Source organism: Telmatherina bonti, assembly GCF_933228915.1.
Source record: "Telmatherina bonti genome assembly, chromosome: 18".
Taxonomy (NCBI): domain Eukaryota; kingdom Metazoa; phylum Chordata; class Actinopteri; order Atheriniformes; family Telmatherinidae; genus Telmatherina; species Telmatherina bonti.
Window position 1 is genome coordinate 10329342 of NC_136616.1, and position 18733 is coordinate 10348074.

An 18733-nucleotide genomic window follows, 5' to 3' on the forward strand; every position below is an offset into this window, starting at 1 on the left:
CCCTGGAAAGATGTTCCAGCCATATCCATTTGGGACAGAACTCCAGGGAAGACCCAGGACACACTGGAGAGACTATATAACCTGTTAACACCATGGCATCCCACAGACCAACTGGAATAAGTGGCCATGTAAGGGAAGTCTGGGCTTTCCTGCTTGGGCAGCTGCCCCCTCAACCCGAACCCTAGATAGGTGTGAAGAATTGAATTGAATTGAATTGAATTGAATTGAATTGAATTGAATTGAATTGAATTGAATTGAAATGAATTGAACTGAATTGAATTGAATTGAATTGAATTGAATTGAATTGAATTGAATTGAATTGAATTGAATTGAATTGAATTGAATTGAATTGTTTAGATGGAGGTGTACAGTGTAACAGTGGCAACTGGAACATCGGCCTATTCTGGCACCAACAATTACATCTTTGTGACCCTGGTTGGAGAAGAGGGAGAAAGTGAGCGGACACTGCTGGACAACCCTGGACTGGACTTCTGCAGAGGAGCAGTAAGTTCATGAAATCTTTTTAGGTAATTTATGATCTTCTTCAAATTCATTATTCCAGACATAAAGTTTACCCCAAAGTCGGCGATAGCCCAGCCAAGCCAAAACAACCTCATTTATAAATGCACTTTCCGATAATTACTGCTGAACAAAATGCTAAACATAGAATAATTGAGATGAACAATAAAACAATCAGAAGATAAAACAATAAAACCATTAAAAACAATGAAATAATTTAATAAAAACAATACAAGCAATAAAAGCTAACTCATTCTGGGTAAAATGCCAATGAAAAGAGGTGGGCATGTTTAAAATGTTTTTTAAACTGATCTTATGCATTAAAATGGCTGATTAGAGGGCATGATTAATCTGGCTCTAAACAACTTAAACTGTACATAGTTCTGGATTTACACAATGAAAACAAGGATAATATGAAAAACAGCTGACTGATTTGAACAAAATGACACAAAGTCTGGTATCTTAGACAATTAAAGGATTTGGATATCAGGTCACATTTCAAACTATGCTAGACATAAATTCCTATTTCTTCCCACACTAACCACCAGGTCACATTTCCTGCTCCATTTGCAATCAGGACACAATCTCTTCTACGCTTATCACCGGGTCACGTTTCCTCTGATGCTAACCATTAGTTCATAAGACCTCAGGTCATATTGGCCCCTAGCCACCTGGACACATTTCTGCTTACACAAGCCATCAAGTTACATTTCCCCTATGCTAGACCTCAGGTCATATTTACCTCTACCTTAGCCATCACGTCACATCTTCTTCTCATTCTAACCATCAGGTAACACTCCCTTCCCCTTTCATACTCAAAGGTGGCTTAAAACCACACCACAAAGAACTTACACTTGCTAAAGTGTCAAAATGTTTGTGCAGTGGAAGCTTTTATGTTGTAATCTGTGATGAAGTGTAAGTATTTTTATCCTACTTTCCTCCTTCTGTCCACCAGGTGGATCAGTACAAGGTGACCAGCAATAAACCATTAGGGTCCTTGTTACTGGTCAGACTGGAGAAAGAGAAGTACTGGGTTGAAGACAACTGGTTCTGTCGCTATGTGACCGTAGAGCCTCCAGGTGGAGGCAAAGGTCTGACTTTCCCTTGTTACCGCTGGCTTATAGGAGACAGCAAGGTGGAGATCAGAGAAGGCACAGGTAGGAAGAAATGTCCAAAACTGACATCCTGAAGTCTTTTCTCACAACTGTCTGCTTTCCTTGTGTATTTTCTTACATTAAGGAAACACAAATTTTCCTCAGGATTTAGAGAAATCAGACAACTGTCATGATGATGGATACTCAGATGCTTCCTCTTTGTTTCATTTAGTAAGGAAGATTGCACAAACATTTCAACCAGAATAGATTCCCAATGCCAAATCCAGCCTTTGAGAAAGACAGTAAACCCCAGTTTGATCCAACATAAAGAATGTTTAAGCATAAAGGGAGGACTAAATCAAAAAATGGAGAAAATCCAGGTCCAGGCACTCAAAGTGGTTAGAATTAAAAGGCTTTCATTAAAAAATGGGCAAGAATCATAAAAATACACCAACACGCCAGGATTTAGTCCTCCCTTCATGCTTGTGCAAACCTTTCCAGGAGCACCAGTGGTTGGAGGGATACCTGCAGCGCACCTGCCATCTCGTTTTTCATGAAGAATGTTTAATTTAATTTCATTTAATTTAATTTTTATTTAATTTGTTCTGTACAAATAAAGCAAAATGATTAAAAATATAATTAAAATTGATTTAAATTGAAATAAAAACAAATTTTTGGGCTTCTCTGTGGCACAGTGGTTTAACACTGTGACCTCGCAGCAAGAAGGTCGCTGATTCGATCTTTAGCTGGGACGTGGGGTGAACAGTGGTCTTTCTGTGTGGAGTTTGCATGTTCTCTCCGTGTATGTGTGGGTTCTGTCCAGGTTCTCCGGCTTCCTCCCACCGTCCAAAGACATGCATGTTAGGTTCATAGGTTACTCTAAATTGTCCATAGGTGTGTGTGTGTGAGCGTGAGTTGTTGTTTGTCTCTGTGTGGCCCTGCGATGGGCTGGCGAGCTGTCCAGGGTGTACCCTGCCTTTTCCCCAAAAGACTGGTGGGATGCCGTGACCCTTAATTGGACTGAGTGGTCAAAATGAATTAATTTTGATGTTGAAACTTGCAAGATGTCTGCTTGGAAGTGGACAACACCCAGAATAATTTCTGCACTTTGGCTCTTGAACAAAGTTCAACTGTTAAATTAGACAAAAAACTGTATGTCTTTCCACTGAAATCTTATGTTTATTCAAAATAAAATGTGATCTTCAGGTAACTGTACAATATTTCTTTCTGCTGTCTTCAGTGAAATACTGATTGTTTCTAAACAGCTTTTGAGATAAAGTTGGATTGAAATATTTACGTATATAGAGATTATATGTACTGAGGATCAAACTTTTCTGTCTTTCTTTTATCCCTGTTTCCGAAGCAAAGACAGTGATGAAGGACTCATCTCCTCAGCTGCTGACACACAGAAAGATGGAGCTGCAGGACAGACAGAGGACATACAGGTCCAACATCTCAGAGATTACAGTCGACATCCTCAGTGTTCCATCAGCTATTAATCTTATCACATTGTGTCAGATGGGTGTCGTGGTCTCCAGGGATTCCCCGATGTATCGATGCCGCAACGGAAGCAGACTTACATCAAGATGTTCGTTTTGACAATGAGAAGAGGAGCGATTTTGAAAATTCTTTACACTACGCGTAGGTGGTTTACTCATTCAGACATTTATCTTTACAATGAATAGAAAAAATAGAAATAAACCTTTTGCTTTCAGCTTACTGGAGCTGTCTCTGAAGAAACTTGCCGTCACATTTGGGAAGTCCTGGAATGACCTGGACGATTTCAAACGGATCTTCTGGAAGTTGAGAAGCCCCATAGCTGGTGGGTTGATACTTCTACAACTACTGCTACTACTTGTAGTACTATTACTACAACTACTGCTGCTGCTAGTGAGAAAGCAAACATTGAGTTTCTATTACCGTTAGGGTGAACACAACAGTGTCTCAGTTTGCTTTTCTCTGGATGTTGACAGGACTGAAATCTTCCCTGCATGTGAAGAGGTGTTATTATTCTGACTAGGTTAATGATCAATCTGAATACATGCTGACATCAGCATGCCTCATCAATGGAATAAAGTTTAAGGACGGACTTTGTTTGACACGGCCCTTCCACTGCTTGACCTGTTAAAGTCTACATGAAGAAAATGCGACTTTGCATTTAATATTTTCTATTGGAAAAGGTCACCAGCCAATCACAAGAATGAATGAATCATTAAAATCAAGAATCAGTCTAGATCAAATCAAATAATATTCTATTTGTATAGCTCCTTTCACACCTCAAGCAGTGTATACTGCTTTACATATATTAAAAACAGTAAAGTATACAAATATATGGACACACCTGATCAGTCACACACACGACGATACACCCCTAGCATCTTTGCATCAACCAGGAAAAAAACATTTTAGTGTTTTCTCAGGTAAAAATAATGCTTCAGATTTATTAAAATTATCATTGCAATGAGATAAAATGTTGGATCTAATAGTTTTGATCTTATTTGTGGAGTGATCTGCAAAGTCCTCACATGCAAAGTGTGATGGTGCCGTGGAGAACTTGCTAAAATCTCGGTTAATTAACACTAGAAGTACCGTAGTCCAGCCATTTGGTGTTTCTAACTTCCATGCACACAGGACAGACAAGTGGCTGGATTTTGAGCTAGTATCCAAACTGAGACACCATCTCAGGAAGTAAGTGGCTGATTTATTCCCATTGTAAATCCTAACTAATTAATTCCTCTACGACGTGAACGTTTATTCTTCTTAAAATAAAGACCGGTAGAGGTCAGTACATCCCATCTGCCCCTGACCAATCGGAGCCCTTCCCAAACCCCAGATCTAAAGCAGAAATAAGTGAAGGCAAATAAAAGTGAACATGTGAACCTCAGTTCGGCCCGACCGTTTCCATGTAAATTTAAGGGAGAATACTTTTATTTGAAATGATTTAATTTGGAATAATTAATTCCAAATTTAAAAGCATCATGGAGCCATTTTGCAACATCATTGTTTTTCTGAGGGTCGAAAGCAAAAACATTACTGCATCGTTTCATTTGTAGATATTTCTCCATGAGAAATTGTTTGTACCATGATTATCAAGTGTGATTTCTTGTAGCATGGGAAACTGACATGGCAAGCTTTTTGTGTTATTTTGTACTGATTTCAGAACAAAGTATTCACAACTTTTCCACTACAGTTGAGCTTAGTAGGAGGGAGACATTATTGATCTGTTTATTATTAAGACACGTTCGAAATACACATCCTAAAGACAGAAGGAAACAAAACTTTGTGGATAGTTACTCATTTAGTCTTCAGGAACGTGTTATGTAATGACTTTACATAAACGAGAGGTCATACTGTAGTCAGAGAGAGAGATTTCCATTGCAAGGATATGCACAGCTAGTTGAGCAGACTATGTGTTGGTATCCCTTCACATTTTCTGTCTGACCTATGCTCTGGATAGTATACAGTCTAACCTGCAGACCATGTGGAAAAGACAGGAGATGCCTGTTGAATATTTAGCCATTTTGTGAAAAATATTCATAAACTTTTCTTTTGTTGTTTTCAACAATCATACAGTGTGGTGTTGCACAAAAAACTAGTTTTAAAAATGCTTTTCCATTTACACAAAATTTCACATGAGTGATGCCGAGTAAAACGTATGTGAAAATGTGAGAAATGGTCAAGTGGACTGGGTGCGGTGCTTCCAGGCTCTTTTCAAACATACCCCTTCCCCAGATCCGACATTCAGTCAAGAGCTGGATGCAAGTTGCATCTGTGAAACACAAATCCTGTAGATAATGTCTGCATTTAAAAATGAAAGGTGGCCAGTTATAGGTTGTTGAGTTATTACTTTCAAACCACACAGCCTTTTGGATGTCTTTAAGGCATTTAGCAGGAGTAAGGGGCGTGGGATGGGTCACTGCTAAGCCAGGTCTCAGTGACGAGTGTCACTGCTGAATCAGGTTTCAGTTAACTATTTACAATGATCATCATTACAGACATTACAATAACATTTAAAAGGCATCTAAGAAGTCCTGTTGCAGTCTTACCAGATGATGGTTTATTAGTATTAATTTGGTGGCGTACTAAACTGCATTTTTGGCTGCTAATGATGACAGGAATGGGGTAACTATAAGGAAAACCATGGCTGGAATAAGATATGGTTAGACTTGGGAAATTATCTGACATAACAGATATTAACCGCAAGGGGTAGTTGATGGAGAACTGAAGGTGAATGCCCCGAGTAGGACTGCTCAGAAGAAGAGTCTGGGTCAACAGTTAGAAACAGATGAACAGTTTCAAATCCAAATTAAAATGGTCAATAAAACAACAATAAATGTTGGACAGGCTAAATGGATCCAGGAGTTAAGGCTCAGTGTCTGGACTGCTTTTTACTCTACAGTGGAATCTGGTCTGGACACAAATCTGGACTCTAATCTGGATTCTGGCCTGAACTCTAGTCTGGAATCTTGTCCTGTTATGTACAAAAAGTCAGATAAATGGATCTTTGAGTGGTAAGAAAATAAGAGTTGTGCATTTTTCATGGAAATGTAAAACATAACTTGGGTTTTTGAGCTAGTTTAGCATTGATGAACTGAACAGCACTGGATTACTGCAACCTGGCAACAAAGTCAGCATCCTGAGTGGAACCAATCCAACTCTGGAAACAAGATAGGGAGCAAGTCTTGTAAGATCCTGGAGCTGGTTTCACGGTCTACTGAACATATGAGGTGGTGCGAGGCCTGAAAAGATGTTCAATGATCTCTGAGCAGACTTTTTTCAGCAGGTTTTCTTTTCTGCAGAATGATAGAGTGAAATTATTCTTTCCATGGAACTTATTCCCAGAGAGATGAAAGCCACAGGTTTAAAGTCATTCACAACCTCACTGCCATGTTCCTTTGAGATGGCCCAGGCAGGTTTCTTACCACAAACTTTCAACATTCATTGTAGTCACTGAAAAAAAATAGCCATATACTTTGAAAAATATCCCCAAACCCCAGTAATATTCTGGCATCTTGGCAATATTATATGATTTCTCTCAGGTACAGTGTCTTTGCAGCTGGTTAAAGAGCTTTTCATGGAACATGTTGCAGGAATCAAATTCGAAATGCTTGAATATGTGCAAAAATAAATTTAACCAGTATGTGTGCATCTCTAGAGTACTGCATGATGCACTGGAAAGAGGATTGGTTTTTTGGTTACCAGTGCTTGAATGGGTCCAACCCAAGGATGATCCAGAGATGCAAGAAGCTGCCAGAGAACTTTCCTGTCACAGCAGATATGGTGCAGAGCTCCATGGCAGCCAGAACCACCCTGGACCAAGAAGTCAAGGTGAGGAAAGCCCTGAATATGTTTTATGACCAATCCAGTCATAATGTAACACAATAGATTTAACATTCAGTGATTTCTGCCTCGTTAATTGTAGTGTTCCCTGTCCTCATGATTTGTTCCTTGGTTTTCTGAATCTCTACTGGTTAAGGCCGGAAATATATACTTGTTAGACTACGCTATCATGGATGGGATTCCCACGAACACAATCAAGGGTAGACCTCAGTACATTGCTGCTCCACTCTGTCTCCTGTACCAGCACCCAGACAATGGACTCATACCTATTGCTATACAGGTAGGTCCTTCACTCAGATTATGTACCAAAACAAGAACAGAAGAATCCCAAAAACAGACAGCAAAAGGCCGGTTATTGTCTCTCTCTAAAACTTCAGTATATTATAAACTATAATATTATCTTTAAATAAAAGTAATATTGTTATCTAGACTAGGTTATAAGGTTACACCAACAAGCGCCAGCTCCCTTTCAGCTCAGTCAAGGAGGAGTTTACATGTTCACAGGAACGCCTCCAGTACTCTGGATTCAGGGATGTCAAAGTGTCTGGGGCAGGGATTGTTGTGAGGATGGGGTAGAGGGCAGCCAAGGTAGTCCTGCAAGCCGAGACCTGACTGGAGCATAAGGCCATCATTGCGATGGTGGCACAAGGTAGAACTGGACTTGGGAACTAGAAAGCAACTCAATACCAGTGGGAGGAAGAAGCAGAGGTTGATACAGGAGTAAGAGCAAGTGTCATTCAAAGAAGAGCGATACCAGCAGTGCAGTAGCCATGGGGCAACATGGCTCCTGGATGAAGTGGGAGCAGGCAATGGAGCGGAGAGTCACATGGAAGGACATCTGGCAGTGGAACCTCAAATTTTTTATTTGAGGTTCTACAATAACGTCCCAAGCCCATCCAACCTGCCCAGATGGGGAAAAATGGAAAAGCCTTGCATGCCCTCTATATGTTGTACAATTTCAAAAACCAGCCTGGAACTAATTACTTTGATGCGTTTCTGACATTAGATTCAAAATGAGTTAATATTTTCCATGGAATGTCTTTTCCACAAAAGTTTTAACATCTCAAATTTGTTTATGTTGCGAATAAAATATGGGTTGATGTGATTCTAATTCTAATACTTACACTTTAAACTGAGACCAAATGTTTTCAAAACCAATGTTAGAAAACTACTTTAGGGTAAAAACAAGAATACTTAAAAATAATTTAGTAGAAGTATTATTGTGTTTTCTGTTGAAGAACAGGACCACCTTCGTGGTTCATGATACAGACCATAAATCAGAAAAGTGAGCTCTCAGCAGTGACTGCCTGTAGCAGGAGCTTTATCTATCCAAACCAGCTTCTTGCTACACTAATGGAGCACCTGCTGGCAGCTCACCACGCCAGTTTACAGCTTCATATCCTTGTAGTAGTCTGAAGATCTTCTTTCTCCTCAGCTCGATCAGACCCCTGGCCTACACGCTCCCATATTCCTGCCCAGTGACCCCCATTTGGCCTGGCTGCTGGCTAAGATGTGGGTACGCCACTCTGAATTCCAGGTTTTCCAGCTCCTGTCTCATCTCCTCAGGACTCACCTGGTGGTAGAGGTGATGTGCGTCGCTACTCTGAGACAGCTGCCTGCTGCACATCCCATTTATAAGGTAAATGTCTGCATAATTTGTATCTGGGAAGTCTCTGGTCACATCAATCCAACCATGTTTTAGTGGACATACAGGAAATACTGTGTGAGGAAGATGTAAGATCTGTAAAAAGGTGCAAACATTTAAAGGTTTGTTGTAGAAATTTTATATTCTGGCCTTCCTTATTTCATATTATTAGAATATATTCATGATATTACTACTCTTCTGTGATTTGTTGCAAAGGTCATGCTGAACTTAGTGCTTTATCCTTAGAGATCTGGTGTCTGTTCTTTTACCCTTCAACATAAAGAATGTGTAGATGACCTGAGTGACCGTCATCAGGTATCTGGTATCTGATTATCACTCGCTCATGACAGGGATTGTTTATGCCCAGGAAGTGAAAGCGTCTGGAATCATAAAGGTGATTATAATTTAATGGCGGGGTCACCCTAACTGAGATGACCACTTTGAGTAAGAACAGGCTATGCTTGGTTTAGGACAACATAGATGTAGAATAAGCTTGAAAGGTGCTCTGGTCTGTGTGTTGATTAGAACCCATTCAGACTTTTGCTCGATCAGACCTCAGAACGGATTCTCTGAATTGCAATTTGTAGAACTTTGTTCATTTTACTCTCTTCAATAGACCTTGAAACCCTTTTTCGCTTCAGAACCAGACTGAAGTAAAAGGCTGTTTAAAGAAAAAATAAAACATCAGGTAGATTCATCATGAAAATGAGCAACTTATAAATTGTCACCCACAGCATTTGTATGGTTTTGCTTGTTGTGATTATTAATCATTTGTCTTTTCAGTTTTGTAAAAAGTCATTTTTATCTGATCAGAACAGAAGTTCCACAGATGTGCAGTAAATCTTTGCTGAGTTAATCAATTTTATCCTAATTTTAAATAAAATTTAAGACAGAACTGTAATTGATTGTTTGTGGTTTTAAACATAACATGTTTGAATTGTGTTTTTAATTCAATTTCTCTGTGTCAACTTGACAAATAATGGATTTTTTGGTTCATGTTTGATTTTCAGTTTAATCTACTGTCAACAATAACTCCTGAAATCTTTTTCCATTTTCATTTTTTATGGCTACCAGACTTTTGCACATATAACAAGTTTAGTTTTTCTGTGGAGAAGAGATCATTTATTGTCAAATAGTTTATAAGCTTATTTTGTAATGTATCTAAGAGGTTGCTTTAGATATTTGCTACCACAATATAAAGTTGTATCATCAGCAAACACCGCAACAGTTGCAAAACAAATGTAGATCTTTACTGAATAATATAACCAAAGTAGGCAACCCTGTGGCACCTTATGTGGTACCTTCAAGAACTCTGAATTACTGAATTGGTATTATTGTACATGCTAACTTTCATCACCACCGATGTACAAATCCTCTGTATCCATATTCATTTAGTATAATAAGAAATAAATTATGATAATTATCCAGAAAATATTTCTGTAGATCTAGAAATATTCTCTTATGTATTGCATCGATTATCTGTTTAGTAAACATCGGTTCAGTGAAGTGGTTCAGTCTTTCCTGAATCCACGTTTTTGTTCACAAAGTATCTTCTGATTATTGCTAGTAAATATATTTTCTTTAATTATTTGAAATTGAGGTAACTATTATATGGATTTATATTTCAACAGCAAAGGGTTATCACCATTTTTATGTGAAGGAATGGCTTGCTGTTTTCAGTTTGATGAAACAGATAGCAGATAGATCATTTTGTTATATTCCTATAAATTCCCTGTGTCTTCCTGCTGCAGCTGCTGTATCCTCACCTACGCTATACACTGGAGATCAACTGCAGGGGACGCACTCAGCTCATCTCCGCTAATGGCATATTCAAACGGGTTAGTGAGGCAGAAACACAAGATTATAAATTATTACTAATAATTTACTTGTTTAACAGGTTGTCAGGTCATTTCCAAGCTATCTGGACTCCATCACACTACAGAGAGTAGAATTCCAGTCAACATTTTAGCTCATATTTGTAGCAAACCCAACTTTTCACAGGATTTGCAGCTAATTTCCAGTTAGATGAGAGATGAATGCACCTGCACCACCAGTCCAATCCTTCATTCTGTTTAGTCAGACTCATTTCAACAGTGACATGGACCATATGCTTTCACTTGATGAAGTTTAAAAGAAAAAAGATTTTAAAAAATGGTAAACTATGAATGTTTGCCATTGTGTGCACATGCATGTCAATTCCACGCTTGAATCAATCTGAATTTTTTTTATTTCTGCATTGGGCCATTTATTTGTTCCTACAATCAGAAGTGTTAAGGAGATTTTAAGCAATATAATTAAGAAACATCTCCTACCCTTCCTTGAAATCAATAAAAGTAAAGCAGAATTTAATGAGGGATGTGGTTTGTAACGACTGATATAATTAAATATTAATTTTATAGTAATAAAGTTTTTTTCTTTTTTAAAAAGAAAGGAAAATCCTGTATATTACTGAGATATACGTGACAATAAACAGACAAAGCTCATAAAACTCATAAAAAAATGCATGTAGAAGCAGACTTCTAAGTTAAAAAAAAAAAAAAAAAAGACTGTTTAGCTTTTGTATTCAATATTTTAATTAATTTATTGTCCATCTGAGATTAAAAGCAGCTCTTTTATTGTTATTTAGTCACAGTTAACAAAAAAAAAAAAAAAAAAAAAAGTATGTTGTTTGTCCAGAAAATGTAACCTATGGAGTTACTAACCTGACAGGGGTGTCAAACTCCAGTCCGACAGGTTTTTGTTGTCTCCCTCTACCAACACAGCCGATTCACATCAAAAGGATCCGGCAGCTTCTTGTCAACCTATTTATGAACGTAGGTCAGGTGTGTTGGAGCATGGAGACAACAAAAACCTGTAGGATGCCAGCCCTTGAGGACTGGAGTTTGACACTTTTTTTTTTTTTTTTGACACTCCTGCTCTAGAAGAAGGTTGGGCAACTCTGGTTCCTGAGGGCTGCAGTCCTGAAGTGTTCAGAGTTTCCCTGCTCCAACACACCTGAATAAAATGAACAATTAGCAGACTTATGCAGACTTTGTTGTCAAGCTCTGCATCAGTCTGCTAAAAAAGTCTGATGTGTGTCAGGAGTGTTGCAGCAGGGAAACTCATGACACATAAGGTGCTGAATAATAAAAATAATAATGAAAGCCCTGAATAATAACATAAAATTAGAAATACAGCTATTTTACAACTATTTTACAAATAAAGTAAGGCATGCAGAAAAATGAACATATATACAAACTTTTTTTTTTGTTGTTAAAAATATATAATAAAAGTAAAGGTAAAAGTAATTTGTGTAGTTATTACAACAGGGGTGCCCAAGCCCAGTCCTAAACATCTTCTATCCTGCAACTTTTTGATGCAACCCTTCTCTAAGACACCAGACTTGGGGAAAACCTGCTCTACAACTCATCTCAGTGTTCAGGTGGTCATGGTCGTGTGCAGGTTGTGTCTACAGGTGGTGATGGCCTGTTGGCTCTGGCTCAGAGGGAATACAAACTACTGACCTACCGTTCGCTCCAGCCTCTCTGTGACTTCAGCGACAGAGGAGTCTCCCAGCTTCCAAACTACTTCTACAGGGAGCACAGCCTGATGCTGTGGGAAGCCATCTACAGGTAGCCGCCATGATTTCTACAACCCTGTTTCAATCAAGTCGGGATATTGTTTAAACCGCAAATAAAAACAGAATACAATGATTTGCCAATCCTTTTCAACAATAGGATGTAAACTGTAAAAACTCAGTATTGAAGTTGTTGCTGACACCTTGTCATCTTTAAACTCACTTTGCTCATATTTTAGCACATTTTTCCGTTTTTTAATGCATATACACACTTTCACATACACATCTGTCAAATATAACACTCAATTTAAATATTGAATTTAAATATTCAAACATATTAAAGCTAAATATATATTATAAATATAAATGTTATGCCTTAAATTTAAATATTTATATATTTACACTACCAGTCAAAGTTTGGACACACTTTCCTATTAAATCCAATGGGAAAGTGTGTCCAAACTTTTGACTGGTAGTGTACGCGTATATCGAAATCTTATGTCTCATATCTAAATGATAACTCTTATATATAAAGTAATTTCTTCTATCCCGAGTTGAGATTTGACATTCTGTGAGAGACCGATTTGGACTTTTTCCACCTCTAGTTTTGTCTCCGATATGATGAACCTGTATTACCAGTCGGACCAGGATGTTCAGGAGGACCCAGAGCTCCAGGCCTGGATCAGAGACATAACCCAGGAAGGCTTCACAGAGCTTCCCAACTTTGGTCAGTTCAGAACATCCTGGAGCTGTCACATATGATGTTTACTTATCTGTCTGGTTATGAATGAAGGATTTTCTGTGATAAATGAACTGCAGTAAATATTTTAGAACAATTTACAACATTTTGGGTGATTTTAGATCATTTTAGAATATTTCAGGTAATTGTAAGTAATTGAAGGTAAATTTATTGTTGAGATGTCTCCTGTTTCAGGTCTGGCCAATAAGCTGAGCAGCAGGGAGGACGTGTGCATGTTGCTGGCTGTGACCATCTTCACCAGCACTGCCCAGCACGCCGCCACCAACAACGGACAGGTGGGAGCTTTCACACAGTCAGTCTGAATCCACAACACTTCATTCACCATGTTCTTCTCTTTGTTCTTAGTTTGACTGGTGTGCTTGGGTTCCCAACACCCCCTGCACCATGAGACTTCCTCCACCGTCAGACAAGGACGCTGTTACCATGGAGATGATCATGGCAACCCTTCCCGACATCAGCCAGTCCTGTGTGCAGATGGCCATCACCTGGCACCTGGGCCGAGCCCAGCCCGATGCCGTGAGTCTGTTTGTTTCTCCGCAGTCTGAAGGTGACAGAGAATTAGTGGAATTATTCCTGAAAAGGACTTTTCTGATTTTCATTCCATGTTTTTTTTTTTTATATCTAACCAGAACAACCAAACAGTAATACAGACTCTTACAACGGGGGGGCAACTATGGTCCTCAAGAGCTTCAGCCCTGCATGTGTTGGGAGTTTCCCTGCTGCAACACACCTGAAACACATCAGACTTAATTAGAAAATTTGTGCACAAGTCTAAAAATGAATAAGGAATTAGCAGCCTGGTAAGTTGCATCAGGGGAACTCCTAACACTGGCAGGACTTCGGCTCTTTAGGACCGGAGTTGACCTCTCTGCTCTCCAAGTTTAAAAACTAAAATAAATTAATGACAACTCCTAAACAAGGACATAAAATGTTGCCTAAAAGCATCCAGCTGAAGTGGTTCTGGATGCATCTTGGAGGAAACCTCCTTGGAGGTTTTCCAGCCACATCGTACTGGGGGGGAGACACCCAGGCAGATCCAGGACCTGCTGGGTTGATAATACACTGCCCACCCATTTCAAAGCATTTCTGCAATGTCACCTTTATTTCTGTCCAGAAATTCATTCATTCATTCATTTTGTAGCGATTATGGTAACGTTGGACTCTTAGACCAGCTGTAGCAACCCCAGATCATCGCCATGCCCCTACAGGCTTGTACAGCAGGTGGCTGCATCACTGCATCCTCCTCTCTTCTTACCTGATGCTCCCAGGATAAATCTGGACTCATCTGACCACTGACCTTCTGCCGTTGCTCCAGAGATCAATCTTTATGCTCCCTAACAAATTAAAGCCTTTTTATTCTGGTCGTCCTCAGTGAGTGATGTTCTTTCTCCCCAACACCATTTAGTCCCAGTTACTTTAGCTTCCTTCACATTGTCCATGTGGAAATGTCCTTTTTTTCACTATCAACAAAACCATGACTTCTGCTGGTCGTTGTACCAAATGTTTCGGATCTGATTTTACCAAATGTTTAAGTGCTCACCTTCATTCAAGATGTCTTTCTGACTACATTTCTTCTGCCAAGAGGATGGTTCCTCCTTATCCTTCCAGTGTTTAATAACACATTGGACAGTTCTGAACCCAGTTTAACTGTTTCTGCATCTTTTCAGATGTTTTTTCTGCTTGATACAGATAATCTGACCCTTTTGAAACAATGAACATCTTTTCCACAACCACAGGTTGTGTCATCCTAGATGGTTGTTTCAGAAAGGAGAAGCTGTCGGCAGGGGTTGAATAATTTGTTGCATCTTAAACTTCATCATCACTGCAGGAATTATCCAATGAGAGGCATCTCAGTTATTTAAACCATCCCATTAAAGCCAGACGGATGGACAACCTCACTTCAGCATTAAAACCCCTTTTTCTTCGTGTACCGTTTTGTGTTCTCATTTCCAGCTGTTTTCCATTTTTTTCCCCCAGATTCCTTTGGGTCAATACCCGGAGGAGTACTTCACCGAAGGCCAGGCCCAGGAGGTGATTGACAGCTTTAGAGATAAGCTAAAGGAGATCGAGGACTACATCCTGAACCAGAATGCAGGTCTGGACCTGCAGTACGTTTTCCTCCTGCCCAGCCGCATAGAAAACAGCATCACTATATAGAACCGTTTTCTGGACTGGATCCTGGACCCGATGTGAGACTAACTGAAAACCGGACGTCTGGACTTGAGCTCAGCAGCAGTTTGCTGTGGTTCTGCACTTGTTGATGGAAAATGATTTTAATGTGAAGAAATGTCTGCTCCACAGTTACTGATCAAGTCACTCAGGAATCTTTTTCTGCTTTTCCTGCGTTCATCAAACTTCCTGTCCTCTCATGTCCTCTGCTGACTTCCCGTCTGTCTCTAACCCATACATGCTGTTCATGAGCCCTTCCTGCACACTCCAACTGTACTCTGCGATGTTTTATAGCCATGTGGTATGTAGCATATATATCGAGCCCTTTATCTTCATCGGACTTCTCTTCCCCTGATTTCCCAGTCCTCCACTAACTTTTCATTTGACTTCCTGTGTTACCTTTCTTTTCCTGTCTTCCCATGACTTCCTGTTATCATTCATCTTCCCGCCTTCTTCTGATCTCCTGTCTTCCCCTTGACTCCCTCTCTCCCCCTTGACTCCCTCCCTTCCCTGACTTTCTGCACTATTTCTGTACAACAAACTGCAGCTCATCAGATTCGGTTCTGGGTCTCTGATCCAGCTGGAGGACTCTCCATCTCTGTCATCTTCCAATGTGTCCATAATCCAGATCCTGGAAGTCCTGTCTTTGTTCCAGTCTGTGCTACTTTATTTACTCTTACATGGATCTTCATTTAGGACCTGATCCTGATTCACAACTTTGACTTGAACTCCAAATAAAGAATCAAAGTGACCTTGGTTGTCTGGACTTTAATAATCAGTGACACAACAACACGTCCATCAGTCTCTGCTAGCAGGACCAGTGTCATTCCAGGAAAACAAAGAAAACTCCACATTTCCCAGATAAAGATTATTCCAAACATTCTTAACCAGACAATTTTCAGAAATCTGTTAAAAAAAAAAAAAAGATAAAGAAATCTGCTTATATATATATCAGAAGGTTTGTTTTCTTATGGTGATGTTAACAGAGAAGATACCTCTCCCCTCTCAACCGAACTACCTGCTTCCAAGTCAGCAAACATAAACATGGCAACAAGGTATGATGAAAACACATCTGAACAGTTTTACATTTAAACATAAAACAAAACCTCTCAGATGATTCATTTTTTAGATGCTGAATAACAACAGACCTGGCAACATGTCTGAGGGCAGCATTGACACAAATAAAGTTTATGAAGATGCTACAGTGGACACATTTAATGCAGAGCTGCAGGATGCTTGGAGGGAGAAAAGGATCATAATGATAAACTAAACAGTGAATAATTGAGGTTTAACACAGTCTTTGTTGATCAGATCATTTATTATTATTTATGTTTGGCTGAGCGGTTAACAAACAGATTTACCTCTACTTCATTCACTCTTTGCCCATTCTGAATGCTGGACAAAGAAAATATCAAGTGTCAAATTTTATTCATGTTGAATTCAGGTCAAATCTAAAATTTAGCTTCATTCAATCACACATCATCAACTTGATTAATCTTTAATCATCGACTATGATACAATGTTTATTCATTCTATCTATCTATCTATCTATCTATCTATCTCATCCAACCACATATTTAACTTTTGCTCTGTTTGTATACGATGACAGGCTGTGAAAGGCATTATTGTCCTTAGTGTTAATCTGGTCTTCCATCCCTTCTTCTTCTGCACCCTCTGCTTTTCCCATCATCCTCAGCGGCACCAGAAGTCCATCGTGTTGTTGGGGGTTGGGGTTTGCTTGGCAGCAGTGGGCGCCAACCTTGTCTTTGGTCAGGAAGTACAGCAGGGCATTGAGCCATGCGTTGAATGAAGCTAAAGGCCTGGTGATCTTGTAGCACATTGACACTGTGGTCATGGTGTGACAAGGGACTTTCCTGAAAACCTTCAACAGGAGAAAGATGGTTCTAGTAACATGGAAAGGGAAGAAGCACAAAGCAAAGAGCAGGGTGATGGTGATGATGGTTTTGATAGATTTTCGTCTGCGGCTGGCATACGGGGAATGAGCACCAAGGAATACAGAAAAGCCCTTGTCCTTTCCCACTGCCCGCAACACTCCATTGCTTCCTCTGTCAACTATAGCAGAGCTGTTTCTGTCCCTCCTATGCATGTCTTCAAGGCCTCCATCTCGTGGACCTGAGTGGGATGAGGGATGGGAATGCAGAGATCTAAATATGGTCAGAACTACGTGGGAGTAACACCAGGCAATAACAGAGAAGGGTACAAAAAAGCCAAGCAGATGCAGAATAATTCCATAGGGTACATAATCAAGGAACTCTTCATCTATGGCATCATCCCAACAGTTCTGGTACTCCTCAATGACACCTCTCCAGTTGCTGCCATTACTGCTGATGGATGGTATGACATGGCTTTGGTTGTTGCTGATTGCACTTGTATTCTCCCCAAGTCCTGCTAGCCTTGTCACACGACCAGTCTGAGCAAACCGGAAGATTGGGCAGGTCAAAGCAAACACTACGATCCAAACCAGGACACAGGTACACTTAACCACTTTCCTAGTTTCAAGACTGATCACCTTCATTGGGTGGCAGATACCAAGGTATCTATGGACAGAGATGCAAGTGAGGAAGAAGATGGAACAGTAGAGGTTGAAGTAGAAGAGAAATCGGACCAGGCGGCACATGAAGTCCCCAAACACCCATTGGTCACGCATGATGTAACTAGCCACAAGAAATGGTAGAGACAGGCCATACATAAAGTCTGTAGAGGCCAGGTTGACCATATATATCAGAGAGGGGTTCCAGCGCTTTGTCTGGCGGAAGGAGCGGTAGAGGACCACAAAGTTGAGGGTAATGCTAAAGATGAAAGTAAAAGAGTAACAAATAGGGAGGAAGATGTACTTATAGGACTCATCTATACTGCAAGATGAAGTGGGAATGGTAGAGGACATGGAGGGAGAGGGAGAGAAGTAACTAAGGACATCATGGAATATGGCCGCACTGGTGTTTGGAGTATCTTCACCTCTGGATGTCATTGTGAGGGACGACGATATTTTCATATGAGAGAGAACTTCAAGATGGATGTAGCTTGTGTTAAGATTCGTAAAGGTTTCTTCTCGGTCATCCTCACATCCTGGGTTATAGACTTATATACACTTGATCTTAGATGCGTTCGGCCATGAAGAGGTGTTAACCTGGAAATAAAGACAAGTATGAGTCAGTTAGTCAGGGTTGTTACCACATTGCTTTATTTCTGATGTCTAAAGTCAAGTGTATAGCTATTCAACTCTGGCCCTTATGGGCCAATGTCCTGCAGATGTTCCCTGCTCCATCACACCTCCTTTATAAAACTGTGCATAGCAACATTAACAACAGGCTGCATACGTGGAAAAAAAAGAGGAAATGTGCAAAAAAGAAAAAAAAAAAAGTTCCTGATCTATAAAGCAGTGTGCATGCACATCCCACGCCAGTTTCCCTTTATAAATCAGAATCAATACTGAATTTGGCGCACGTGAAGGAGCATCTTGTCACGCCCATGTTGGCTCCAAAAGGTCAGGCGAACCTCCTTGATAAATATTAATCGATCTGACAAATATTAATTGATCTGATATTAATTGTCTAATTTTAGACAACGTTGTAGAATGTAAAAATATTTGATCTGGTGGACGCGGGATGGACATCACCAATGTCAGAAAG

General features: G+C 39.8%; 2 protein-coding genes across 2 annotated transcripts; one reads left to right on the top strand and one right to left on the bottom strand.

Moving 5' to 3' along the window:
• Positions 1-357: 357 nt before the first annotated feature.
• alox12 (arachidonate 12-lipoxygenase) lies at positions 358-15071 on the top strand (the record flags this gene model as incomplete). Its single annotated transcript, XM_079257658.1, has 14 exons — positions 358-504; positions 1475-1676; positions 2977-3058; positions 3132-3254; positions 3329-3435; positions 6769-6941; positions 7090-7233; positions 8389-8592; positions 10350-10436; positions 12040-12209; positions 12760-12881; positions 13089-13189; positions 13260-13430; positions 14892-15071. 14 exons carry the CDS (start codon positions 358-360, stop codon positions 15069-15071), a joined length of 2013 nt encoding a protein of 670 aa, XP_079113784.1.
• Positions 15072-16644: 1573 nt separating this feature from the next.
• LOC306769016 (P2Y purinoceptor 3) lies at positions 16645-18072 on the bottom strand (the record flags this gene model as incomplete). Its single annotated transcript, XM_079257516.1, has 1 exon — positions 16645-18072. One exon carries the CDS (start codon positions 18070-18072, stop codon positions 16645-16647), a length of 1428 nt encoding a protein of 475 aa, XP_079113642.1.
• Positions 18073-18733: the final 661 nt, after the last annotated feature.